This window comes from Notolabrus celidotus, chromosome 21 (genome assembly GCF_009762535.1).
Source record: "Notolabrus celidotus isolate fNotCel1 chromosome 21, fNotCel1.pri, whole genome shotgun sequence".
Classification (NCBI taxonomy): domain Eukaryota; kingdom Metazoa; phylum Chordata; class Actinopteri; order Labriformes; family Labridae; genus Notolabrus; species Notolabrus celidotus.
In genome coordinates, this window is record NC_048292.1 from 2,792,865 (window position 1) to 2,820,745 (window position 27,881).

The window sequence follows — 27,881 nt, forward strand, 5'->3', positions numbered from 1 at the left end:
TGTAACCCTAACCCTAACCCTAACCCTTACTTGATGTTCCAGTAGTCAAAGAAAAGGAGTCAGACAGTTTGGGCGTATCAGTAGCTTTATTTTCAGATAAGAAAATGTAAAATATGTTGTCAGAGACAGAACCGTCTTTTGGTCCTCATAATGTTTAATATCTTTTGTCTTTTTTAGTATAAAACTTTCATATTCTATCAAACAGTCGTAGGTTTAAACACGTGTTATCTCATACAGTGTAATATATTCTCTAGTCTCTCCTTGTTTTTATCGCTGAGGTCACTTTGGCTTTAACTGGTCCCCTTTGGGACTTTAATACTTTATGGTCTTTGGCAGCTCTGAAGCTGGTCTCGACTGTTAAAACACTTCTTGGCACATCTGTCCGAGCGTTAAAGTTCTTGGCTGACTCTCAATCAGAAACAACGTTTGGCACCGACAGCGACAAACACATCAGAGAGTTTGGTCTTTGAACACTTTGAGGATCTGTATTTGAAAACTTTTGGCACTTTTTGAATCCCAGCCGGTTCACTTGAGAACAGTAAAGAGTCTGAGGAGCTGTTGGTTATCCCAGACAGGTGCTGTACAGCGTCACTTTCTGGCTGATGTCCTCCAGGACCTTGCGGACGGCTGCCTCCAGCCCGGCCAGCTCTTCGGCTCTGGACTCCAGGATTCGCTGGTTGGACTCGTATGAGTTCTCCAGTTCTGAAAAACAGGAGAGAGAACATGTGTGACGGCTGAGAGGAAGCTTTGATTACAGTCTGTGCAGTGTTTGTCTCCTAGTCATCTTTTAGAGCACTCTGGTTTACTCATACGACCCTGAAACATGCAGTTTGTTATATAGAGTAACGTGACTCTACCTTGAAGTCTCTTCAGCTTGCTGGTGCTCTGAGCCAGCAGCTCTTTGGCCTCCTGCTGCAGCACGTCAGCTTTCCTCTTCGCCTGCAGCACCGACTCCCCTTTATCCTCCACCTGGTCCCTCACATCCTCGTATCTGTCTTTCACCTCCAAGTCAAACTCCTTCACACACAGAGAGCGGGGTAAATGTGAGTCATCTCAGGAGGTTTGGAGGGTGCAGTGTGTGTGTGTGTGTGTGTGTGTGTGTGTGTGTGCGTGTGTGCGTGTGTGTGTGTGACACAGACCTGCTGGGCCTCCTCTGCTGTCAGCCTGGCCTGGTCAGCGACCCAGTCGGCAGTCTCGGCGAGCCGGTTCACCTCCAGGTTGTTCTGTCTGAGGAGGCCGACCTCCCGCTCCAGCTGAACCAGACGACCTGTCGTGTTACTGAGCTTCAGTTCTGAGTCAGCCGTCTCTGACTCCACCTGAGACACACACACACACACACACACACACACACACACACACACACACACACACACACACACACAGAAACGTACATCATTAAAAAAAGGATCATTTGTTGGTGCATGAAGTTTTAATCAGCTCCAGAGATGAGAGATGTTAAAATGATAACTGATTCGATCTGTGAACTTTTTAAACGTATAAATAATCAAATTATATTTAGTTCATTAACTCTGTTTTTGCTGAGCGATCCGTTAAACATGTTGTTGAAGTTTTGAAGATAAATACTTTGTCACATGTCGACACATTTTGATATTTCATGCTGCTGCTGATGAAAGCATGTTTTGAAGTTCATGAAGATGAGCACTTGGTGGTGCTAACTCTCCACAGGATGAAATAAGTTTCCTCTGCAGGGTGGCTCAGATTGAGAGACTGGGTCTGGAGCTCAGGCTCCCAGGGAGGACTCAGAGCAGAGAAAGGAGCCAGGTGAGGAGGTTTGAGTGCTTGGTAAGGCTCCAGAGCGCCCCCCTTTGGAGGGTTTCTGGGCACATTTAACTCAAAGGATTATACCTCCCACCTGGCCTGGAGACAACTCAGTGGATGGATGGATTAATGGATGGATAGATTAATGGATGGATGAATTTACGGATGTATGGATGGATGAATGGACGGATGGATGAATGGATGAATAGATAGATGAATGAATGGATAAATGTATGTATGTATGGATGAATGGACGGATTAATGGATGAATGGATGAATGGATGTATGTATGGATGGATGGATGGATTGATTAACGGAGGGATGGATGGAGGGATGGATTGATTACGGAGGGATGGATGGAGGGATGGATTGATTACGGAGGGATGTATGTATGCATGGATGGATTAATTAATTCATGGATGGATGGATGAATAAATGAATGGAGAGACAGATGAATGGAGGGATGGAGATGAACTCATAGTAGAAACAGGAAGTTGAATGTGAATGTTTGCGTTGCGTTCACTCACGGAGATCAGCAGGTCGAGCGTTCCCCTCGTGTTATTCTGGGCGAGCTGGATGGCGTCCATGGCGATGGTCTGAGCACGCTCAGACTCATCCAGAGCTGCTTTCACTACATCAGCTGTCTCCTTCATGTTCAACGCCTCATCACTACAAACAGAGAAGTCAATGTGAGGATTGATGCAGACTGTAAAATCTAAATCTACCTGAAGGCTGGAGACGGTTTGATCTCTCTGTGGACGCCTCCTTTCTGTCTCCATGCTCCAGATTTACCTCGCAGCCTTGGCCTCTTTGAGCAGCGCCTCAGCGGCCTGGATGTCCTGGGCGCTCTGTGTGAGGATGTCCTCCACACTGGTCAGAGTGGCGACCTTCTCCCTGATCTCCTTCGTCAGCTCCTTCAGCTTCTCTGACGACGTCGGCATCTCCAGAGCGAGCACCTCGTTGGCCACCGCCTCGATCACGGAGACGTCTGCCTTCTCATCTGGAGGAACAGAAACAAAGACTTGAGTTACAGTTTTACATTTAATGAGAGGGATCTAGCTGCTTCTTCGTGTTTCTCTACACTCGTTCCAGATGACGTCCACTCTTTAGCTGTTTCTCTACTTAATATCTTGCTAAGAGCTCTTCTAAACTCTCCTTCTGATTCTGAGTGATTTAAAGAGAGTAGTCCGAACCATGAGACCGTCATGAAACGGGCCAGGAAACGGGCAGGGAGCATTACCGCTGACCCCTCACACCCTGGACACAAATTCTTCAAACTCCTCCCCTCCGGCAGGCGCTACAGATCACTGTGCGCCAAAACAACCCGCCATAAGAACAGCTTCTTCCCCCAGGCTGTCACTCTGATGAACACTAAACCATAACAGTGTCAGACCTGTCAGATAAATACTCTCTGTAAATATACATGTAGATATACAATGCAACAATTCTCAAGCAGAATTCCATATTTCTATTTTTTGTATTATTTAACTTCTATTTTATAATGTAAAACTACCTCTGCAACTCACCACTGCACTTTATCATATTATTTTAGCCTGTACATATTAGTCAAGCTATTTGTTGTTTCTTTGTATTTATAGCTAAGGTTATTGTTATTATATTTTTATTTTATTTTTTATTGTAGTTCTTATTCTTATTCCTATTCTTATGCCTTGTACAAAGAGAGCACAGTTTACCAAAGTCAAATTCCTTGTGTGTTCAAGCATACTTGGCGAATAAAGCTGATTCTGATTCTGATTCTGATTCTGATTCTTCTGATTCTGATGAAGCTCATCTATATATCTCTGTGATTGTGCAGTGTGGTGTGTGTGTAGCTCACTCACTGGTGAGCAGGTCTCGTATCTCCTTGATGAGGTTGCGAAGCTGCTCGTTGCTTTGCTCCACTCTCTCTTTGCTCTGGTTGGATTTGATCAGCACCTCCTGAGCGTCTACTTTGGCCTTGTTCGCCCGGGTGTTGGCTTCCCAGACCTCACAAGACAAATTAAATTAGATATTTCCTTCAATAAATCTTGATTTTTTTCTTCCATTCTTTCTCCACTTACCATCCTGGAGAGCTTGTCCACCTCCTGCATGGCGTTGAGGATCTCTTGGTCCAGATCTTTGGCTGATTTGAGAGCAGTTTGGGAAGTCGTGACGACACCTTTGCAGCCTTCTCCGCCGCACTGAGATCCTCCATCCTCACCGACACAACCCAAACCACCACAGGGAGACCCGGAGCAGCTGTCCCCTTCAGCTGCACCACCGCATGACTGCAGAGACAAGACACACAAGACATCATCATCATCATCGGTGTACGAAGAGAGTCGTCTTTCAAAGAGGATGTGGTTCTTCAGTGTTTCCCACCTTCTCACTCAGAGGTGTCAGGTCGAAGTTATCCAGATCGTCGGACAGTTTGTCGAGCTTCTGTGAGTTTCTTTGGATCTTGCGGTTGAACTCCTTCTGACCGCTGTTCAGTTTGGCCTCGGTGGCTTTCCGTAGTGAGGCTGACTGCTCCACAGTGTTTCCAGGGTTGCTGGTGGAGGCGTTGGCGCGGATCTCTGCTGTTCTGGACTGCAGGTGTGCCTCTGAGATGGTGTCCATGGCACCTGAAAACACACACGACAAATCAAAGAGGGATTCAGTCAGTGATCGCTAGTTTCAGGATGGGTATTTCCAGGAACAGGTTCAGTACGACTCTGCTCTTTTCCAGAGACTCAACGAGGAAGCTGTGTTCATGAAAATGAAACACCAAAACCTAAACCTGAGGGGCAGGAAATCAGGATTAACAACAGATTGAATGTGAAGCTGTACGCCGATAATATACAGATTTATCCTTTAATCCCCCTAAAATTTAAACAAACCCTGAAATTAAAAAGCTGCTGAGCGCTCACCCTGGAGGTTGGCGTTCTTGGCGTCGTACACTTCCTGTCTCAGGTCTTTGGCTCTCTGCTCCACCTGTTTGGCCTCATCCATCAAGGCATCCAGGCTTGCGTCTGTGGCGTTGGCGTCACTGTGGAGATCGTTCAGGCCCTCCTCTGTTGTGTTCAGTTTGATGTTGACGTAGGACATCACACCTCTGGAATACAAACAACGAAACCCTTTAAAACAAAAGAAGAAGAAGAAGGTGTCTCCAGCATCTCTTCATGGATCTGTTTGTGTCTGAACTCACGTGATGTGATTCATCAGCTCCTGGATCTGCTCCAGCTTCACTCCTGCTGGGTTGCTCTCGATGATCTCTCTGACCGCCTTGATGTTTCTCTCCAAGCTGCCGATGAGTTCTTTATACGGCGCCGTCACTCCGGTCGTCTGGAGCTCGGCGACTTGTGCCTCCAGACGTTGGGTTTGGTTGGTCAGCTCGACGACCACGGTGTCCCAGACGGCGAAGCACGGGTCGCAGGGTTCGCAGTTGGGGAACTCGCCCTGGTAGCCTCGGGCGCACTCGTCACAGCGGAGGCCGGACACGCCCTTCACGCAGGTACACTGACCGGTCGCACGGTGGCACTGATCGCTGGAGATTCCCTGACGGTTACATTCACAAGCTGGAGACACACGGAGAGGAAGATCAGAGAAATAGCTTTAAAGGTAACATATTCAGCTCTTTTTCATCAACATATATTGGTCTAAGAGGTCCCCAAAACATGTCTTTAAAGTTTATGTTCATAAAAACACTTTGAAATCAGATTCTGGTCTGCCTGTAAACCCCTCTTTTTCAGCCCTGCTCAGAACAGGCTGTTTCTGTGTCTGTGCCTTTAAATGAGAATGAGCTCTCTGACCACGCCCCCTCAGGAAGTGGGTGTGGCCTCGGCTGTCCAGCACGTTGATCTAATGTTTACATGTTGGCTGAATATACACGGCTGCTCACAGACCCGCGTTACTTCAACCCTCTGAATCTGATCCAGAATCTGATCCTGACGGAGAGGCGCCTGCAGCAGGACCTTTCTGAACCATTGGTCACAGATTTAGTGTTTCTTGTTGTTTTATTTGTCAGCATGTCCACGTGTGTCTTGGTACACAGCTACCAACATGTAGCTATGCTAACTAGCGCTAGCACTTTTCCATGAAAAATAAAAATCACTAGATCTTCAAATCTGCAGACGTGGGGAGTAAAACCGACCTTTGTGTTTATTAAGACAGCCTACAACTAGCATGCCTCCCTCCTAAGCTCCTTGTTAGCACACATGTGTGCAGGGGATGAAAAACGGAGGAGGGGTTGAGTTGTATTTTATACAGTCTATGGGCTGAACAAGCTCCGAGCTCTGACTTCCTGTTACAGACCGGATGGCGTTGTGACGTATGAAAAACACTGAAAACTGAAACGGCTGGTTTCACACACATTTACAGAAAGGTGTAGAAATCAGAACAGGGGCAGAATGGATTTTTTTCATTCTCGGGGGGTTTGTAGACAGGGACACATATTTCAGGTAGAGAACCATTAAAAAGATGATTTTGCATGATATGTCACCTTTAAATAAATTATAAAAACCTAGAAATAAGCATTTATTTTAAAAGTATGAGATAGAAGATCAGTTCTTGTCGCTCTGCAAGCTCCAGATGGTTTTTAAGAAACCCCTTAATAAAGTAAAAAGTCTGATACTATAACAAATGTAAGACTTCATTCACGTTAATTTTAAGACTTATCTCAAAGTCTAAATGTTTCCCTCTCTGAGTTGGTCCCAGTACTCCCTCTTACATGCTTTAAAAGGTGGTGTGGATTACTCAGAGTCTCATATTGCTCTTAATCTGATTTTAAAAAGCGGTTTTGAAATATTCAGTCCGCTTTCAGGAAACACTTCAGAGCTAAATGTGGTGAAATGTTGCCGTTATCTTCAGAGCCTTCACCTCGTCGATCCTGTAATCAATTATAAAATATGTGACGGATTTAAAGTCTCTCCGGGGGAATAAGTCGTTCAACACAAACTTCATCCGACCTCCAGCCCCTCCAGAACATAAACAACGACATGAACCTGACCTCAAAGATCACACTGACCCCCTGAGTGTCGAGGCACGCCGCGAGGCCTCTCTCCCTCCTCTTCCTCCTCCTCCTCGTCCAGAAGAGGAGGAGGAGAAAGTCATGGAGAAGGAATGCAGTGTAGGAGAGCTTTGCACCGTCAGTGCTGCGTGTATTTGTGTGATTTATGAAGCAGAAGGTGAAGGTTGGGTTTGAAGTCTTGTTTTTGTCACAGTGAAATATAACACCACGAGAGGTTTGGACATAAGTGGTGATTACGGGTCATTTAAGGCAACTACAGCCTCAGACTAATGACAGCTGCCTCGTTCGGTCCCCTCAAATCACACCGAGCACCTCTGACTTCTAAATCTGGACCGAAGGAGAACGGCCCAGCTGTGGCGGCAGCATTTTATTATCAACACTTTCTCACATAGCTTCACATTTCTCCCACACATCTGTCAGCGCGGCGATCACAGATGCTCACATTTCCCATGAATCTATACATCAGTGCATCGTCTGTGCAGAAGGTCCAGCTGCTTTAAGAGCTTAAGAGGCCTTCGGGGAATACAGCGGGAATATATCAGGATTCCTCGGCCCTCTGGATGTTGGTGCATGACGAAAACGGGATGCCTGGGAGTCCTGGAGAACATCTGGTTCTCATGAAGAAGGAACAAGAGGTCATTCCCAGATCCTCTTTCTCTCGCCCTCCTCCTCGCCTGTTTTGGTTTTCCTGCTTGTGGTTTCTTCAGGAGGCGGTGAAGACTTTCTGGGATCAGTAATGTCCAACAAAACACACTTATCCCTCTTTTCCTTTAAGATAAGGAGTTTAAAACACATGAATAAGAGCTGCACATTAAGGGAAAGCAATTTATAACTCAAGCTCTCCACGAGATGACTCAGCGGAAATCAAACCCCACGAAAAAGAGAAAAACAAGCAGGAGGAAAAGATATGATGAGTTTTAAAGGATGTATAAACACAGGAGTAGAGAGGAGGAAGTGTTTGGACCTCTGCTCTGATATATAACAGAGACCTTGAGATTTAAGGCTGTTTGAGAGTCCTCATGTCCATGTTGGGTAAGCAGCAGTGTTGGACGAATACTTCATGACCTGACAGTGGCGTGTTTTTAGCTGCCTGCGTTTTTTACCTGACCTCACTCTGACAGTCTGACACACTGAGGAACAGAGGGAATGTCAACAAGCTCCTGAAAAAGCAGGAAGTGAGTGTGGCTGCAGTCCAGGCCGGCAGATTCCACAAAGTTAGAAAGAATTTGTGGAGTCCAGCCGTTGGTGCTCGAAGTGCTTCGTCAAATATGAAACATTGTGACGGTCCTCTTCTGTCTCCAGTGTCTCCTGCTCTGAGGAGAGTCCACTGCTGAGAGGCCCCGCTGTTTCTCATGCAAGAACTCTTCTGTGTCTGCTGTGCTGTATGTTTGTTCCTTTATTTTCAGCTGATCTTTGTTAATTCACTTCATTCTTTCTGTTTTAAACATAATAAATCCCCTGTCTAAGTTCATTTTGGGCATCACAAGCAAGTGTTGAAAATGCAACAAAAAATATAAACTACCAGTTAAAAGTTTGGACACACCTTCTCATTCAATGGTTTTTATTTATTGTAATTATTTCCAACATTGTAGATTAACACTGAAGACATCAAAACTATGAAATAATCTGGTTTCACCATAATCTGGATTACAACAGTAGTCAAATAGGGCTATCCATTGTGTGCTAACCCTACCTCTGAACAACACAACTGATGGTCTCAAACACATTAAGAAGGCAAGTCATATGAAAGAGGAACTTTGCTTCATTGTTTGTGGGAATGCCCAAAAATTCAGATGTTGTTGGATGTTTGTCAGAGATGTTTGGTGTCAAGGTCCCTTTGAATGTTAAACTTTGTGTGCTGGGAATATATACGAGGGACTTTGGGCAGAGTTCAGGACTGACCAGGCTTCTGGACTTTGGACTTCTTCAGGCTCGAAGAGCTATAGCACTACGTTGGAAGAGTATGGACGCCCCATCTTTGAAAATGTGGATAGAGGAGCTTTCGGGCAGCGTTGGACTGGAGAGACTGACATACATTGTCAAAGGAAAACTGAGAGACTTTATTCAGCTCTGGGAGCCGTACATGGCTATCATTAGAGATGTTAACGTGGACTGTCTCTAAAAGAAACTGTGGGAATCACAATTGGCTAATTTCATTAAATTTATTTAGCAAACTTGCCAATTGATTTTGGTACGGGCAGATGGGGTAGGTGGTTTTTTGTTTTGGGTTTTTTTTCTTGTGTATGCTGGATGAGTCTTTGTCTATGTTCTTGACTGTTTATGTATGTAATGAAAAAAAAAAGAATGTCAATAAACATTCTACAAATGAACTCTTGACAAGGCTCATGTTAATTAGAAACCATTCCAGGAGACCACTTCATGAAGCAGACTGAGAGAATACCAAGAGTGTGCAAAGCTGTCATGAAGGAAAAAGGGGGCTACTTTACAGAATCTAAAATATAAAACATGTTCTGCTTTGTTTAACACTTTTTTAAAAATGAAATAATTCCATATATGTTCTTTCATAGTTTTAATGTCTTCAGTATTAATCTACAGTGATTCAAATAATTAAAATAAATACAAACCCTTGACTGAGAAGGTGTTTCCAAACTTTTGACTGATGACAGGTGCGATGACCTACCGTGACATTTGACCTCTGGATCTCCCCAGAAGAGCTCTTTGCACTCCCGACACGTCTTGCCACCAAAACCAGCTTTGCACATACACTGTCCCGTTACCTACAGACCAACAGGAGCACAACACATCAGATGAGTTTTAAATCTTATGATCTTTGTGTGTTTTGTGTCTTTTCTTTCTCACACACATTAGACGTGAGTGTTTGATACGCTCCTCTCAGAGAAATGTGTATTCAGTTATTCCTCCGAGTATTGTGAGACTTCCTTCCTCTGATGGAGAGCAGCCAGTAAACACAGAAACCCCAGTGTTTGCTTCTGAGAGAGTGCACATTATTCTGCTCTCTAAGTCCAGGTTCAGTCTAAACACATGCAGATCTCAGGCGTCTGAGGGGAACAGAGGAGCAGAAGAACCTGGAGAGAAACAGCTGGAGTGCATCCATGAAAGGATTACACAAACAAGCCTTTGTGATGAGGGTTGGTCACACGGACTTAGTGGGATTTTTTAAGGAAAATATCCTTGAATTGTGTAAGAACACTCTGGAAAACAAAAGCTCAGTGAGAGACGAGATGTTGCGACGCAGCTCTGGGAATCACTTCATGAAGCGGGGGAGCGAATCAGAGCAGCTGCTGCAATAACAAAGCAGGAACTGACGCAGACAGATGTTTGATGTAATTACTGCTTTTGGCTCCAGGTCTCTATCAGCGAGTCTGACTCACCAAGTTACAGGAGGATCCGAGGGAGTGGATCGGGTCGCAGTCGCAGCGCTGGCAGCCCGACCCGCTGGCGAGGTTCCAGGTGTCAGGAGCGCAGCGGTCGCAGTTCTGTCCGATCACGTTGGGCAGGCAGGGGCACTGACCGCTGAGCTGATTACACTGACACTCATCAGGGGACGAGCAGGCCTGAGGGACGGTGCCCGACGAGTAACACATACACTCTGCAGACAGGAGGGGGAACATCATTTAGTTTAATTAAGAGCTTCAACAAACAGCTCAGGGTTTTCATGACATTTAAAGGCAGAATTTAGGGTGCTCATTTTTACTGTCTAAATCCTGCTTAGGTGAGATTTAAATCAGAGCCAACAGATACTATAGAGCTCAGAGGATGCTGATTATACTGATCTATCACAAAAATATCTAACACATGGCTCACACACTTTTATTCTGTCTCAAGTTAAAGTCCAGTAACAACTCAATGTGAACACCAGATGTTTACACAGAAAGATAAAGTGCAATATGTGTTTTTCAATCTATATTTTATTTCTTGTTTTTCCAGATTTTTTTTCCTGTTTTAATACCATTGATTTGAAATAATATTCAATTTTTTAATATTTTTAAAATCATTTAATTTCCTATGATTTATTTTGTTATATTAGCTTTAAAGTTTTATGATTTCGTATTTGAAGAATGAAGTAAATATTGGCCAAAGTTTAACAACTTTCTGTCTGAATTCACATTTTTATATTAAAGCTCCTGTGAGCAACTTTTGCTTTGCCGTGTTTCTAGCGCCCCCTTGTGGACAAACCAGAACCTTTCGCTGATTTCATTGTATACATGCAAGTAGAACAATCTCATCCTGCTTTATTTTATCAGTCATATCATTCACTGTCACTGTGACTTATTGCAGTGGGAAATATATAACACTTTGTCTGACACCTACCCCCGTCAGAGGTGGTGACTAGCATAAAAAATGACTACAAAAAATGATCCATCACGTCTCTGATGGACTTGTTTGCTTTTTTAGGTCATAAAGAAGCATCAGAATAAATTTCAGTTTGTTTCATAACCAGAAAAAAAATCCTCACAGGAGCTTTAAAGTCATCTTAATATTTCACGTGCTCATCTACTCAGAGTGTTACGGTATTTGACAGTAGAAGTGCTTTAAACCAAATGATGCAAAGTGTGTTCAAAATTCACCCAGAATGCTTTGCTACATGAATCCTGAGTCAAATACATGAGGACTATATGTAGTTATACTCACTCCTGCAGCTCTGAGTGCCAGCGTTGCCGTAGTAACCCAGCCCGCAGTGCTGACAGGCGTATCCCTCAGTGTGGTACAGGCACTTCAGACAGGCGCCCGTCCGAGCGTCACATGACCCGGGGTCGTGCATGTCGATGTTGTTGTTACACTGACAGGGCAGGCAGCGACCGCCGGGTACCAGAGGGTTCCCGAAGTAACCCGGAGCGCACTGATCACACCTGGCACCTGAGAGAGGACAGGAAACAGGAAGTTCAAACAGATCATCAGAGAGGAGATGAAGACTCGATGACAAAAGTGACCAAAGAGAGATGTTTATATGAAAACAAATCTGTGTGTGTGTGTGTGTGTGTGTGTGTGTGTGTGTGTGTGTGTGTGTGTGTGTGTGTGTGTGTGTGTACCTTTGTAGCCAGCGCTGCACACACACACCAGCTGGCTGGATTGAGACTGGAGGTAACAGCTGTCTGAAAACTGGCGTCCACTGCGAGGGCCGTCGGGGCACATGCAGGGGCGGCAGTGATCTCCTGATCCAAGCTCGGGGTCACCGTGATAACCATCCAGACACCTGAAGGAAAGAAAAGATGAAGGAGATGTTTGGACTGACTGAAGGCTTTACACCTCATGGGACTGAGGTTTTGATATCTGCAGATCCGTATCTCCTGGATTAGAGGTTTTAATAAAGCCGTACCTCTCACAGTGGTGTCCGGTGGTGAAGTCTCTGCAGCCCTGACACTCTCCGGTCTGATGGTGGCAGTACTCGCTGTGTCCGTTACAATGACACTGTCTGCACTGAGGGAAGCCCCAGAAGCCGGGCAGACAGTGTGAGCACTGGCGTCCTGTGGCCCCGGGGACGCACTGACACTGACCGGTCGCCTCGTGGCAGAAGGCGCTGACCGAGCCGCCGAGGTCGCACTCACACGCTGAGGAGGAAATTTAAATCAGTGCTAATCCGACTCAACTTGTGATGAAGGGACAAAAATACATGAAATAACCAAACCTGCAGAGAGCTAATCAAGAAGCATCCTCCTCTATTTTTTATTCTATTATCAATAAAGTTTAGCTAGCTTTGCCTTTTGTTATCAGGTATTATATTTGCTTGTACTTGGAATGCGAAAACTTATTATAATGGCAATATGCATGACATAGACCTGTGGGTGGGGGGAGTGGTCTGGCTGCTGGGTTTACCTTTTCTGGAATGTCTATGACACGGTGGCAGTATTTCATTTTACTTATGTATTCTATTTTACTTTATTTTATTTGACTTTACTTTATTGTATATTGTTTTACTTTATTTATTTAACTGTATTTTATTTTATTTTACTTTACTTTATTTTACTTTATCTTATCTTATTTGACTTTATTTCATTTTATTTTTTTTAATCCTATATTATTTTATTTTACCTTATTTTACTTCATTTTTTTATTTTTTTTTATTTCTTCTCTTCTCTTTCTAATGTAAATGTCTTCCTATAATCCACTCTTAATATATTATTTTAAATGTGTGATGTGATACGAAGGCGAGATGCATGACTTTAATTAATTCTCTTCTGTTTGTGGAAAAACAAAAATCAATAAACTGTTTAAAAAAACAAACATCCTGTTCCTGCGTCACTAAAGAGTCAAACCACGCTTTAACTCCTAATACTCACGTCTGCAGCCGGCCGGGCTGAACAGGTACGTCGCCGGAGCGCAGTGGTCACAGTTCCTCCCGACGACGTTCTGACGACAGCGACACTGACCTCCGCTGGCGTCGCAGACGGCGCTGATCGAACCCTGAGGGTCACACTGACAGGCTGAGAGACAAGAAGATAAAAGAAAGTAAGTGACCTTGAAGAATGTTCCTCCACAGACTCTCACTTTATGAGCTTCTCTTTCTCACCCATCGCTCCTTTGTGCAGCAGAGCGGAGACGCTGAAGATGTAGTCGTTGCAGATGTCGGTCATTGGGCTTTTGACGACGCTCTGGCTGCTCTCCAGACATCGGTAACGCTGGAACGTATCCCACGCTCCCTCACCGTCATTCCCGTGGAACATGTCCATCTCTTTGACCCGCGGGATCAGGACCAGCTAGACGGAGACGAGGAGGAGGAGAAGACAAACATGAACAGGTGAGTAGGAGTAGAGAAGCTGAGTTTATTACATCAGCAAAGTGCAACGAATCTGACAAATCAAACGTTTGAATTCAACACATGACAGCAGTGCATCTGTCCAGATCCTCCTCTGAGATGATGTAAATGTTCTTATTGAAGTGTAACGTACCGAGTCGATGAGCGTGTACGGACTCTGGATGTCGCTGATGGACGAGTACATCGGCAGAGTCAGACGGACCGTGTAGTTCAGTCCTTTCTCGAAGCAGACCGGCCTCAGCAGCAGGACGTGTCTGAAACAGGACAGAGAGTCAGCTGTGGGTCCTGGTCCTGTGGAGACTCAAAGTGAAGTGGAGTGAGGTCTTACCTGGATCCAGGAGGCAGAGAGATGAACTGCTCGTCTCCGCTCTGGATGGAGTTGCTGCAGTGACCAGAGTAGTTTGGAGGGTTGAAGACGGGACGCTGGACGCGGACTCTCACCTGCTCCCACTGCTCCGGCAGCTGGAGAACACACGGCACACATGAATATATATTATCATAACTCTTTACTTGTTTTTCCTCTCATACTCTCTTTCTTTTGGGGCTTTTTCGTACCTTTAATGAAAGACAAAAGTTCCTTTTTTGAATTTGAATGTGTTATTTTTGCTAAATGTCATATTTCTGTTATTCTCATGATGTTAACAAAGTTGTTTTTAATCAAAGAGTTCATCATTTGCAGGGAATAAGTTATATTTGGTGGTATGACTCTGTTCTGGGAGCTCCCTGCACTTCCATGTGACTACATGGAAGCCTGAGGTGGGGAGAGCACACTCATTCTCTCTTTCCTATGCATAAATGAAAAACTGAGGCAGGGAGAGCATCAGCAAAGACCCCTGGGGTACAGAACAGAGCGTGCATCAGTGACAATTCAAATGACACTGGTAAAATCAGACACAGTAGAAAGAAGGAGCTGGAGTGGAAGAGGGTTGTAAAGCGGTTTTCCAAAAGCCTGAGGTGGGGAGGGCACACCTCACTTCTCTTTTATGTGCATGAAACGCCAAGGTAGGGAGAGCATCAGCAAAGACCCCTGCGGTACAGAGCAGAGTGAGCATCAGTGATAATAGGATTACCTGTGGCTCATAGCGAACTAGGATGTCGTAGTCCATGGACTCTGGGATGTTGTCGATGTTGAACTCCAGGTAAGCTCCTTCAGGCACATTCACGAACCCCATACCTGTCCATGTCGGACTACGATCCAGAGGGTACGGCCTGGGTACGACCGTCACACCCTGAGAGAGAGAGTCGGAGAGATTTGGTTTTGCTGTCATGTTCTAGGTGAGAGACGCCTCACATGACATGTTCAGTTAAACTCACAGGTCCGTGCTGGGCCTCCTCCGCCTCGTAGGTGTAGTGATCCAGAGCGATGAAGTAGAAGCCGGACTCCACCTGATCGCAGCGTCGTCCAAACATGTGCTCCCTGCACACACACTGACCTGATCCAGGGTTACAGCTGAGGAGAGAGAGAGGGACTCATGAGTTCACAGGTTCGACTCCTGGCCTCTACCGTTTGCCCTGCTCTCTACTCCCCACATTTCCTGTCTCTCTCTCTCTCCATCTTTCCCATCAATAAAGGTGAAAATGCCCAAAACATGACTTAAAATAAAGAAGAAAAGAACGTACTTGTTGTTCACAGCTCCGCCCTGATCACAGTCACACGGTCTGCAGCCGTCCATGTCGTTGGACAGACCCCAGTGCTGAGGCTGCAGAGAGCAGAGAGGAGAATCTGTTATTATCACACATGTTAACTGCATAAAATGATCAAATCAAGTCTCTACATTGAAGCTGAAAGTTGTAAAAGTCTCCGTACAATACACTGATCGCAGTTAGGTCCGTCAACCAGGCGTTTGCAGAAGCAACTTCCGCTGATGGAGTCGCAGGTGTTTCCTCCAGGAAGAGTTCCCACCGTGTTACAGGCGCACGCTGCCAAAACACACAACGATGGAGTTAAACCTCTTCATTTTCCACCATTACATCAAACTGATTTATCCTCTTCTAACATTAAAATAAAGATGTTCTTTAAAGCTCTTTAACAAGATATTTGAGGAACTGTAGCGTGTTGATTGTTTGACTTTAAGTATGAATCATGTGCAGACTTACGCAGGCAGCCGTGTGGCCCCTGTCCCAGCCCGTGGTGTCCCTGTCTGCAGTGATCGCAGCGCTCGCCCTCCACGTTGGCTTTGCACCGACACTGACCTGAGATCAGCCCGCCTGCTACGTCAGTCCTCGAGTCACAGAGTCCACCCTGCAGAGACCCCGCTGGGTCACAGTTACACGCTGTGGATGGAGAATAAAGGGAACATAAAGTCAAAACTCCTGGTGTTCAGTTTCTTCTACTTTTGAAGACTCTACATCACCTTTATGATAAAGTATAATACAACCTTGTTCTAATATTACCCTTGATAAGAAACGAGGAGCAGAGATCTTTAAAGAGGAGAGTTTAGTAAAGATAGGTCTTCTTCAGAGGAAAACAAAGTGGGAGGCTGTGTTTCTTTTACAGCACTATTTCCACATGTACCCACTACTTAGCTGAAATCATAACGTAAGGACAGCTCCTCTCTGTTTCTCACTTCAAAGACTCTAACTCAGTGAGTTCAGCTCCAGGTGTCTCAGACAGGAACATGTCCTGGAGGAGGAGTCCAGCATGCTTTTAAAGAGAGTGTTCATGTAATGAGTGGAGTGGACCATAAAGAGAGAGAGAGAGACTCAGAGGTGACTCAGAGGTGACTCACGCTCGCAGACGTTGGGGTCCCGCAGGTCTCTGTTGGGGTGCTGGAAGTAGAAGGGGGCGCACTGCTCGCACTGTCGGCCCACCGTGTTGTGTTGGCAGTCGTCGCACACGCCTCCGCTCATGTTGCCGGTCGTCTTGAACACGGCCATGTCGAAGTGACACGCCATGGAGTGATGGTTACACTCGCACCCTGAGAGAGGAGGAGGCAGAGTCAGAGTCAAAGCTTTAAAACTGAGAAACTGATTAGATTTGTGAAGAAAGAAGCTGGAAAGAAGTTTTATTTTATTATTATTGAACGTTTTTATTAGACTCAGTCAACATATCACAAAACAGCAATGCAGCCATTAGACTTAGAGGCTAAAACGCCCCAAGATTTTTAAAAACACCAAGGGAAAGTAAAAATATTAAAATAAAATAAATAATAGATAAAACAACATTAAAAATAAGTAAATACATACAAACAAAATAATAATTATATTAAAATTAATACAAATGATAGAGAAAAGTTGAATTAAGAAATAAAAATAATTTATAAATAGTAATTAGGATATTAAAAAAGAATATACGGTGAGAAGTTTCATTTTTAATCTTAATTTATTTACCAACTATCAGATTTTTGATTTTATTTGATGTCTTTATTTAAAACATGCAAAATAAAAATAAAATATACAGCTAAAACTTGAAAAACAAGAAAGAGAAGAGAAGACAAATACCATCAACACTTTAAAAACTCAGCGTACATGCTTGTTAAAGTGCAGTAAGAAGTTTAAACTTAATCATACCCCTTATTTTTGCAACAGCTTTGCTCTAAATCAATCTTATTGTGTACAAAAAATACAAAAATAGGAATTAATCTATCCAATATGAATCTTTTTTTAACAAATAACAATACAGAATTCAAAGAAACTGGATTAACTTCAATAAAAAAACAGCTCATCATCATATTTTAGAAGCTTAAACTGCCAGAAGTTTGATATTGTCTTTAGATAAATGACTAAAATCATTAAAAAATAATAATTATTATTGTGCTTTATTAAAATATTAACTGAAATAAAGGATTTTAAGAACAGTTTTATCTCACAGTGTTAATATAAAAATAATTTTTCGCTGACAGTTTAAGATAAAGTTTGAATACTCGATTTGAAGCTGTGCTGCTAGCCATTGGTTAGCTTAACTTCTCATAGCATAAAGATAAAGTAGATGTTTCTTTAATTATTTTTTTCTTACAAATGTGACAAATAGGGTTTAATAATCATGATTTGTACCTTTGAGAAGATTTTGGGTACATTTTGTAACTTTTTTCTCTCTTTTCAGGCTGTATGCTGTTTAGCTAATGGCTTGCTAGCTTAAGCGTTACTGCTGAGTCATGATGGCAGTAGTATAAATGTTCTGCTGCCAGGAGAAGTGAGCAGGCATTAATTCAAGAACAAACAGACATGAATAAAGATACATAAGTCTGGTGTTGAGTCTTACTCTTGCAGGCGTGTGTGTTTCGTCCCTCCGCAGGTCTCCACGGTAAGTCGTGGTAAAAAGGTTGACAGCGTTCACAGTTCAGTCCTTCTGTGTTGTGGTTGCACACACACCGACCGTGGACCTACACACAAACAAAAACACACAAAACACACAAAACACACACTGAACAATCTGAATCCAGATTTTTTGAGATTTAATATATTACTGAATCTTTTATTCTCTTACTTTGAGCTTCTAGTAACAACACAAAAAAATGTAGCCTGTCTTTAGTGTGGAAGCTAACCCTTACCTTTGAACGTAAGAACTCAGATCTGGTTGTAAAATGCTGCTACAACAAAACATTAGACATTTTAAAGATAAAGTGGCTCTAATCTGAAAAAATTAGCTCACATAAAGGTCCTTTAGGAGCTATTCTTTAGCATTTGATCATATCATGTGATATTCTTCGGCAAAAGACAAGAAATAGTAGATGTTCAAATTCTCCTTTTTCTCATGACTTTTACTCTAGAAAATTTAAACCTTATGTTTGCTGAGCCTTTCTTAAAAAAACATCTTTTATTTCAACTTTTTATTATTATTTTTTTAAGTTTTAAAGCTCCTGTGAGTATTTTTTAACTAGTTATGAAACAAAATACTTTCAAATCATATTTTTTTATGCCTGTAAAACTTCCTATGCATGTTCAGCAGAAAAAGAAGAACGAGATAAGATGTGCCACTTTGTCCACAGGGGGCGCCAAACTCAACACAAACCAAAAGTTCCTTACAGGAGCTTTAAATTAAACCCAATCAATATCAAACATGTAAAAAACGTCTCTATCAACTTGATTCAAACGTCAAAAAGATGCATTTCACATGCTTCTTGTATCTATGTCTCTCTTTAATCATCTGACTCTGAGTCTCTGAGTCTCTGAGTGTGTGTGTGACGTACCATGCCCTCCGCTCCGGTCGGGGCTCCGTCGATCGGCGCACACTCGGAGGCGTGGCCGTAGCAGAAGCAGTTTCCACGAACGACCATATCGTACAGGGAGTAGTAGTACTTCTCCGTCACCTCGTCACGGGAGTCGAGCAGGTTGTCGCCGAGCGTGTGGAGCTTCATGAACTTCACCCTGAGGTTAGTGATCTTCAGCATGTCTGCAGACACACACACACACACACACACACACACACACACACACACACACACACACAAACACACACAAACACACACAAACACACACAAACACACACATTTATTCAGGACAGGTTATTTGGTGACTATTGTTGGGGTTGTTTCTTTCTAAGCTCCTTGCAGAGTTTCAGACCTCAGAGATGTCCCTGCAGTTCCTCACACACCCACACCATTCATCACCGCATACTTAACACGAGGCCTCTGCATGTGTGTGTGAGTGTGTCTCAGTCTGGATGCAGGTGAGAGTGTGAAGACAGAGTCGCTTCTATATGTGAAATTCCATGCAGTGCTCTTCCTGTCTGACCTCTGACCTGCTGCAGCTCTGCTCCAGGTGGAAGTTACCTCGGTTGTCAGCTACTTAAAGTTACAGAAATCATCTGCAGTCAGATTTCGGTTCAATTCAATGAAAATCTTGGTAAATAAAATTTAAAGGTCATGAGAAATAGTCTTAACTGGTCTTGTGTGAAACACGTGATGATTTAGCTCCTTAGACTTCACAGCATTTTTATATTTGAGCAGAGAACATGAGTCTTTGTCAATCTGTACACAACCTGTGATGAAGAGTCAGTTAATGTGTTTCTTACTCTGTATCCTCAGGCTGTACGGATCATCGATCTCAAAGGCTGGGTCCAGCACACGAAATATCACCTGGTGCAGAAAACAAGGGATATGCATCAAATCAGAACTCAGTGATTTTTGAGTGTTTATTTTTAGCCTTTATAGGACAGCTGAAGAGAGACGGGAAATGCTGGGAGTAGAGAGAGGAGGAAGAAGACATGCAGGAAATGGTCAAGGCCGGGAATCAAACTTGGACTGCTGAGACGAGGACTATAGAGGCGTACATGGGGCGAGTGTACCACCTCAAATCCAAAAAGTTGTAGCCTTAAGAAAAGGAAGATTTTGAAAAATATAATCTTTTAATTCAGTCAGGACCACTCTCATCTTAAAGATGTAATTATTTGCATTTAATAAGTTATGTTTGGTGGTATGACTCTGTTCTGGGAGCTCCCTGCCCTTCCATGTGCCTACATGGAATGCCCAAGCCTGAGGCAGGAAGAGCACACCTCCTCTCTCTTTCATATGCATACATGAAAAGGCAAGGCAGGGAGAGCAGCAGCAAAGACCCCTTGGGTACAGAATAGACATATGGTATGACACTGGTAAAATCAGACACAGCAGAATGGAGGAGCTTGGGTGGAGGAGGGATGTGAAGGTGAAGCAGCAAGAGAAGGCAGGCAGAGCAATTTAAAAAGAATACACATCACAGCTGTTCTTTGGGCAGAGCTTCACTTCGTGGCCGTGCTCAATTTATTAAAGATGTAATGAAAAACTTTGAAGCAGACTCACCTCTCCCTCCGTGGACGGTTCGATGTCGGAGTATCTGGAGTCGCAGATGATTTCGTCCACTTTGTAGATCGGCCCAGAGGACACGCCGGGGAAAGACGACTCGCAGTCGTAGGCGAAGTAACGATACACCTGCCAGGATCTGCCGAAGTCCATCGATCGCTCGATGATCATGGCGGCCGGACGAAACGTCTGGAGACAGAAACAATCGACACATTGCCAATTTTCCATCTTTCCTCTTTAAAATGATCTCTTATTACTCCTCAGTTTTCATCTTTCCTCTTTTAAATGATCTCTTATTACTCCTCTTATCAGGGAGAACAAAATGTATGGAGCTATTTTTGAAGGATAAATAACCCTTACATCATCTCGTACCTCAGAGAATTTATTTTCTCTTAAAACCAAACATTGTCGAGTCTTCACATGTCATTAACATGAACTGCTTCTTTCTAAACATAATCATTCAAAGTTTAGTTGTAATTTATCAGAAAGCCAAGCTCCTGTTGTTTGGAAACTCTAAATTTAATAAAATCGGAGTTAGAAGAATGTTTTCATCTAGATCCATAAAAACATGAGTGTGGATAGTATCCCTGATCGGGTGGAGTCTGTTGGAGCTGCTGATCTTTCCTGGCATCACGTCCTGAAACAGGAACCACATGGAAAGTGTGTAATCTCCTGTTTTCACTACCCTGCAGAGTAACTGCATGAGCTCCAGCTGGCCACCATCACGGCCGACCATGTGGTAGAGATGATTTTACTACTCATCCTCCTCTCCCTCCTCCTCCTTCTTCTTCCCACCGTTCTCCAGAGACCGGAGTGATTTTCCACATTCCTCCACCGCAGCTGTACGAGCGCGTCGTTTATCTCCGTGTTAGTGTGATGTATGTGTGTTTGTGTGAGAGCAGCAGAGAGAGAGAACAGGCACCTTGAAGGTCATGATGAGATGTGTGAAGTGAAACTCGGCCTCCAGGTCGAGCTGGATGGTGACGTTCTCCACTCCTGCAGGTAAAGAGTAAACACAGGACAACAACAATCAGATTTAACAAAGTTTCCATTCATAAAAAGTCACTTTTAGAACTGTAAACACACACCATGCTGAGTTTCTTGTTTATGCAGCTGAATCTGCTTTTCTTTCCCACACATGAATCTAATCAAGCTGAACCGAAATACGAGTTCCACCCAGAAACTTCTTTGCACAATCATAACTTTAGATTTACTCTCTCTGCTTTCCCTCGTATATCACAAGTCTGATTTTAAGCAACACTGTCTGAATAAAAGCTGCTCATGACGTAAACCAGAGCTCTCTGTCCCATTAAAGTTACCCACCATAGACCTTTCTGGAGTCCCTGAGCTCCCTTGTCTTGTAGGTTCCTCTGAGTTGCTGCTGTGGACGTGCCAGACTCCAGCTGCTACAACTACTACTATCCATCTCCCCACTATCCTCTCTCTTTCTCTTCATCTCCCTCTATCCCTCTCTCCAACACGGTCTCAGCAGATGTGTGTCTAACATGAGTCTGGTCCTGCTGGAGGTTTCTGCCTGTTAAAGGAAGTTTGTCCTTGCCACTGTAACTTGCTAAATGGCTTTTGTGATAAAGTTAGAGCTGGTTCAGGTTTGGACCAGGTCTTAGTTATGCTGCTGTAGTCTTAGACAGCTGGAATGGACACACTGGGATCTAATCTCTCCCATCTCTCTGCCTGTCCCATTAAAGTTACTAACCATAGACCTTTCTGGAGGCCCTGAGCTCCCTTGTCCCATAGGTTCCTCCAACCTGCTGCTACAACTACTACTATCTGTCTCACCACTATCATCTATCTCTTCATCTCCCTCTATCCCTCTCTCCAACACGGTCTCAGCAGATGTGTGTCTAACATGAGTCTGGTCCTGCTGGAGGTTTCTGCCTGTTAAAGGAAGTTTGTCCTTGCCACTGTAACTTGCTAAATGCTGCAAAGTGCTCTGCTCATGGTGGATTAAGATGAGATAAGACTGAGTCCTGTCTGTAAGATGGGACTGGATCTGATCCTGTCTTGATGTTGGGTCTTTGTTAATAACAGATCATAGATTACGGTCTAGACCTGCTCTGTTTGGAAAGAGTCTGAGGAGAACGTTTGTTGTGATTTTGGCGCTTTATAAATAAAGGTTGATGTCATGTTCTCCAGCTGTTTGCTTTGGTCAGAGTCGGTGTAACCGTACCCGCTGACGTTGTAAGTATGAAAGAGTCGGCCCGGACATCAAGATGCTCGAACAGGAGGAGGACGACAACGAGGGAATTAGGAAATCCCAAGCAAAGCCGTTGTATGTCTGCAGCTTCCTGCTGTATTAGAGACATCTGCACCGCTGGCCGCTGCTCCCTCCATGAGTCATACCTCTGACAGATTCCCACCACTGTCAGGGAACAGTGTGTGTGTGTGTGTGTGTGTGTGTGTGTGTGTGTGTGTGTGTGTGTGTGTGTGTGTGGGAGCAGAGAGGGAAGGGGATGTTAGTCTGGGAACTCAGCTGTAATGTGATTTCTTTAGCGGCTCAAATTCAGGATGATTCATGAAACTTGAGTGTGTTCTTTGGATCAGGACAAACTGATCAAAATGTTAACTACATCTCATTTAAACTCATGAGTAAATACTTTAACCACACACACACACACACACACATACACACACACACACACACACACACACACACACACACACACACACACACACACACACACACACACACACACACACACACACACCACTCAATAAGGTATCTGTCAGTGACTCCCACGTGGAAAGAATCTGTGTGTTTCGTGTGTATACTTACACACCTGGCCTTCAAGGTGAATCAAAGTGTGAGAGTAAAAACAGATCCTCGTTCTCACTCTGACTCTCTGCACCGCTGCTTTCTCATTACTCTCTTCCACACTTTGAAAGCCTGTGTGTGTTCAAGTGATGACACACATCTGTTTCTGATCCCAACACCTGTTCCTCTAAGCACACCTGTAAGCCCCGCCCCCTTGCCCTGCTGTGATTGGCTGCAGGGAGAGGCTCTGTGATCTCCTGTCTAGTCATTACAGAGCTGTGTTTCCCATGAGAACAGCGTCAGAGAGAACTCACACGCTACAGGAAATCTCTCTCTTTCATTCAGGAACAAACAAACTTTTTTCTCCCCCTCTTTTCTTCCTCCTGTTTTTTGCTCTCACCGTTCTCAGACTGCCACCAGGTCTTGAGGCGGTTGTGGGCGAAGGTGGTGACCACGTTCTCGATGGTGTGGCTGACGTGGTTGTTGTCCTCGTCGTACATTCTGCTGGAGTCACACGTGAAACATTTTGTCTCCTCCTGATGGACGGAGAAGACAGAGAGAGTTAAAGGGTCAGTTCACACAAAATATGGAACAGAAGCATGCAGAGTATCTGACCTCTGTGGAGAACCTGTACATGCCACTGAGATTACTGCCCACACACAAACACGACAGGCTGGTTAAGACTTGAAACAGGATATCTGAAGCATTATAACAACATCTTTAGTAGAAAGTACTTTTTAAAAAACACACTGGCTTAAATATATGTCAACTGAATTTCTCAACATTTGGCAGCTAAGAATAAAACTTTCCTTGGTGCCTACTGGAGCTGTAACTAATGATTATTTCTAAGTCTATGTTAGTGTCTATGTCCTTTAACACTGTTTAACTGGAAGCACTGAATCCAACACAAAACCAACGTAATTCACAGTTTTCAGCACTCAGTGTAATAAGTGCAAAAATGGCCTTATTGTCAGCTAATCTCAGCGCTCTCAGTTGAAAATGGGGAACACTTTTGGGACACTTCCAAACTCACTACATGAAGCTGAACTGAGAAGAACTACCTGGACAGGAAGTCAGGCAGAAGGACCGCATGTAACGTCTGCTCAGTTTATAAATAAAACACCGTATGCGGGTTCCTCACCAAGCAACAACCTCCAGTCTTAAAATATGAAGCCCATGCGGAAGTGTTAAAAACTGCAGTTCCTCAAGCGTCCACTAGAGGCTGGCTGCAGAAACACCAGAAACCACATACACACCCATTCAAAGAAGACGATCTTTACAGCAGGAATAAACATGTTTACAGCCTGGTTCAAAAAACAGTTTAGGTTTGAATCGCTTATATCTCTATCAGCACACACTGTATGGAGGGTGAATTATTTATAACTTTTTATTTTCTAAGATATTAATCTTATGAGTTTTGCCCAAATAAGGGCATGGCTGGGGCGCTGATGGCCTAGTGGTCTAAGCGTCCCATGTATAGAGGCTACAGTCCTCATTGCAGAGGTTGCTGGTTCGACTCCCAGTCAGTCACACATTTCCTGCATGTCTTCCCCCGCTCTCTACTCTCCACATTTCCTGTCTCTATTCAGCTGTCCTTTCTAATAAAGGCAAAAAAGCCCCAAAACATAAATAAATAAATAAAAATAAGGGCATGGCTGACTTGATTGACAGACGGGCACCCTGTAGCTTTTAGCGAAAAGGCTAAAGGCCCGCCCCTTTGCCGCACACTAGTTTGGGGGAAGTTTGGTTGAGTTCAACATTTCCAATATGGCTCCCACTGACAATCAGCTTCAGAACAGCGCTCAGTATAGATGGGTGACGTCAAGGATACTACACCATTTATTATACAGTCCATGCTCCTGAACGTTTAAAAGATCGTATGGATCAGAAATACTCTTTGATTATGGGATGTTATTGTTTACAGCGACAAAACAGCCACATATCCATGATCCATGTCGACTACGACAGGACTTTAAGATGATATCTGTGTCAGAAGGTAACAGGATAACAAAGCAGAGCACAATTTTTAACATTAAACTCATCTAAAGCTGCAAAAAAGATGGCTCGCCATGTCACTCTTCCTTCACTGATCAATCAAAATCAAGAAGGGGCAGGAGTCTGGATATCAAATTTGATAACAACACTGGCAGAGGAGAAACAAACCCAAATACCAAAGGAAGGGGCAAATAGTTTGTCAGTGGTGGGGAGAATTTGACCTCAACCACACCCAACACTGCCATCCCAGCCTTTATTAGCACCATGTCAGAGTTTAACCTCAGAGACAGAGCCAAACAGAAGAGGAACTTTACTCTGAAATCTTCTTTAAAGCCTGAAAGCAGAAGCATGGATGCTGTTTTAATGAGACTTTAAAGCTCACTGATTGAGATTATGAGGTGTCCACACACTTTCGTACATATCGTGGTTTGTAATCTGTGAGAAAATGATCCAGAAGAAGTGAATCTAAAGGATGTGTGTCTTCAGTTTCTGGTGTCTGTTAAATAATGTTTTCACCTCGTTTATCAGCAGCTGAAGCCTCGCCTGCACGCCAGATGTTTGGCATGCATGCAAACTAAACTCTGCTTCACACACACGCCATTAAATCACTCCGAGCTGCAGCCTGGGAATAAACAAGACAAGTTTCTTCATTTCACCGAGCCTCTGTGAGCTGCGACTGTGTTGAAATGTGAACAGAGTCTCACTAAGTGGCTCAACTTTAAGATAACTTCCTCCTCCTCCGACCCCCCCACACACAGCTCATACTTCGGTGCTGTGCTCATCCTCCGGGCTCCACATTGTGTCTGTGGTCTTACTTTCAAGGGCGGCTTTCACATGGAGAGCTCGCTGAAGGGTTTCTGATAAAGAGAGAATCTCCTCTGCCTCGCCCCCGGATGTCACACACAGACAGACAGACAGAAGACGGGATTGTGAGGAACACACAGGGCTTTTATTGTGAAGAGGAATGTCTGAACTCCCACTCCACAAGACGACGAGAGGATACAGTACATGCAGGACACACACGCTCAATCTGAAGAGCTCGGATGAAGTTGATTTCAGTTGATTGACTGAAAGTTTGATAATGAATCAGTCATTGGGAGGTTCGGCTTCTTTTATTGGACATTAAACCAACTATCTTTGAGTTTTGAGATCTTAGACTCACTGATGAAGCTCTTTTCTGTTTCTCATCACCCTTAGGAGAAATGTGATAAAATAAGACCTGCAGATAAATGCATTCGTCACTGGTTGCAGCTTTAAATATCACAAATAAACATCTTTGTTTAGACAACATTTACTTCCTGTCTGTCTGCCTGGGAAAGAGCTCTCCTCTTGGGTTCTTCTCCACCTTTCCACTCCTAAACCTACTTTTCCTTCTCTCTCCTGCGGTTCTTCAGACTGTCGACCCCCTGATACACAAACTGTGATAATGAACTCTATAAATAGAAGCTTTTCTTTCATGTTTTCCACTCTTCCTCTATCTTGCAGCGACTGAAGATGAATTTCATGCAGAATGTGTGAAGGAATGCATGCAGGGCATGATAAACACACTTCCTCTGGTCTCTTTTTCTTCTCTTATAGGTGTGACTGTGTGAGTTTTACACTCATCCCTACTTCATGTGGACTTCCTCCCTCTTTTCCATAAACTTCTCTTTCAAAATGCTGCAGAAATAGAAACTCTGCTTGCTTTATTGCCCTCTAAAGGCACAGAAGATGCAGAAGAAACTTCATCAAACATTAAATCAAGATGATCCCTCCAAGGCCGAGGACATTTGGAGCTGGTTTTACTCCAAGCAGACAAAGCAGAGAAGCAAAATTCTGTAAACAAGAGCTTCTCCTGCAGGAGGTCAGGACCACCAAAGACTAATCTGTCATGCTTTTTGGATTACAAGTGTTGTAATGATTAAAAACAAAAGTTTGCACGACAGAAAACTTCCACAGCTTTACTAGAAATGCGCAAAATCTTTCATCTCAAGCTCCACTACAAATAAAGTCTCCATCCTGCAGCTCTCCTCTTACCTCCAGATGCCCCACGATGCAGAACTTCTCCGGGTGCTTCACTCCGCAGGTAGAGGAGGCGTCGAGTTTGTGCGCGCGGCCGATCAGGAGGTCACCTGTGGCGGGGTAACAGCTGCCCTCCGTGCACACATCTGGGAACTGTGGAAACTGAGCCCTGATGGGACACCATAGGGCTGCAGAGAGGAGGAGTACCATTAGAGAGATCATAGGAGAAGAGGAAGAAGACTTTTCTTTCTTATATATATTCTAATTTTAAAGTCAGAAGGTAAAGTCTGATGGATGAGCTCTGTGCGTAAAAATTGAAAGCTGTGGTTTCATTTGCGTCAGAGTTCCCAGCCTCTCCTCTCCTCTCCTCTCCTCTCCTCTCCTCGCCTTTTTAATTATTTCTGAGCAGCAGAAGTGAATAATGGTTTTCATATGGCTTTCATTACATGCTGTTGCTGTACAGAGCGAGCATTTTGGCAACAACAGATGATGAAATTCCTCTCAGTGATGTTATCTCAGCAGTTCTCATGATGAGAATATTCAGAATAAAAACATAAACTCACCCAGAAGAGTCACAAAGCGGATTAAAAGCGACATATCCGAGTGTGTCTCATTGACAGCTCCCCTGCTGCTCTGTGGATGAGTCCTGAAGCTGAGGGAGACAGTCTGTGTGTGAAGAGTACAGTCAGAGAGGCAGAGGGAGGAAACTTGAAGAAGTGCGCATGTATGGGGGGTGTAGAGTGCCAGTTAGGGAGATACGGTGAGTATGGGGGATACAAAGTGCCACCAACAGAGTTATGTGACATTAAAGTGAAGCAGTGACTCCTGTAATGTGCATTAGTGCCACTTAAGTGCATATCTATATAATGACGGCGTAACACATTGCAGTTCTGC

At 43.9% G+C, this 27,881-nt stretch overlaps 1 protein-coding gene across 1 annotated transcript; it reads right to left on the bottom strand.

The window, feature by feature from the left end:
- Nucleotides 1-67: 67 nt before the first annotated feature.
- Nucleotides 68-27,662, bottom strand: lamb1b (laminin, beta 1b). Its single transcript, XM_034673789.1, has 33 exons — nucleotides 27,551-27,662; nucleotides 27,003-27,175; nucleotides 23,392-23,527; nucleotides 21,141-21,214; nucleotides 20,219-20,407; nucleotides 19,456-19,519; nucleotides 18,632-18,834; nucleotides 17,704-17,824; nucleotides 16,232-16,420; nucleotides 15,600-15,776; nucleotides 15,310-15,422; nucleotides 15,123-15,202; nucleotides 14,817-14,952; nucleotides 14,573-14,731; nucleotides 13,831-13,964; nucleotides 13,636-13,756; nucleotides 13,257-13,443; nucleotides 13,027-13,170; nucleotides 12,066-12,297; nucleotides 11,779-11,942; nucleotides 11,381-11,605; nucleotides 10,120-10,337; nucleotides 9,408-9,504; nucleotides 4,946-5,315; nucleotides 4,668-4,852; nucleotides 4,141-4,382; nucleotides 3,840-4,046; nucleotides 3,621-3,765; nucleotides 2,572-2,779; nucleotides 2,307-2,448; nucleotides 1,140-1,316; nucleotides 858-1,017; nucleotides 68-702 (listed from the first exon to the last, which is right to left on the bottom strand). Exons 1-33 carry the CDS (start codon nucleotides 27,582-27,584, stop codon nucleotides 563-565), a joined length of 5,346 nt encoding a protein of 1,781 aa, XP_034529680.1. The 5' UTR covers nucleotides 27,585-27,662; the 3' UTR covers nucleotides 68-562.
- Nucleotides 27,663-27,881: the final 219 nt, after the last annotated feature.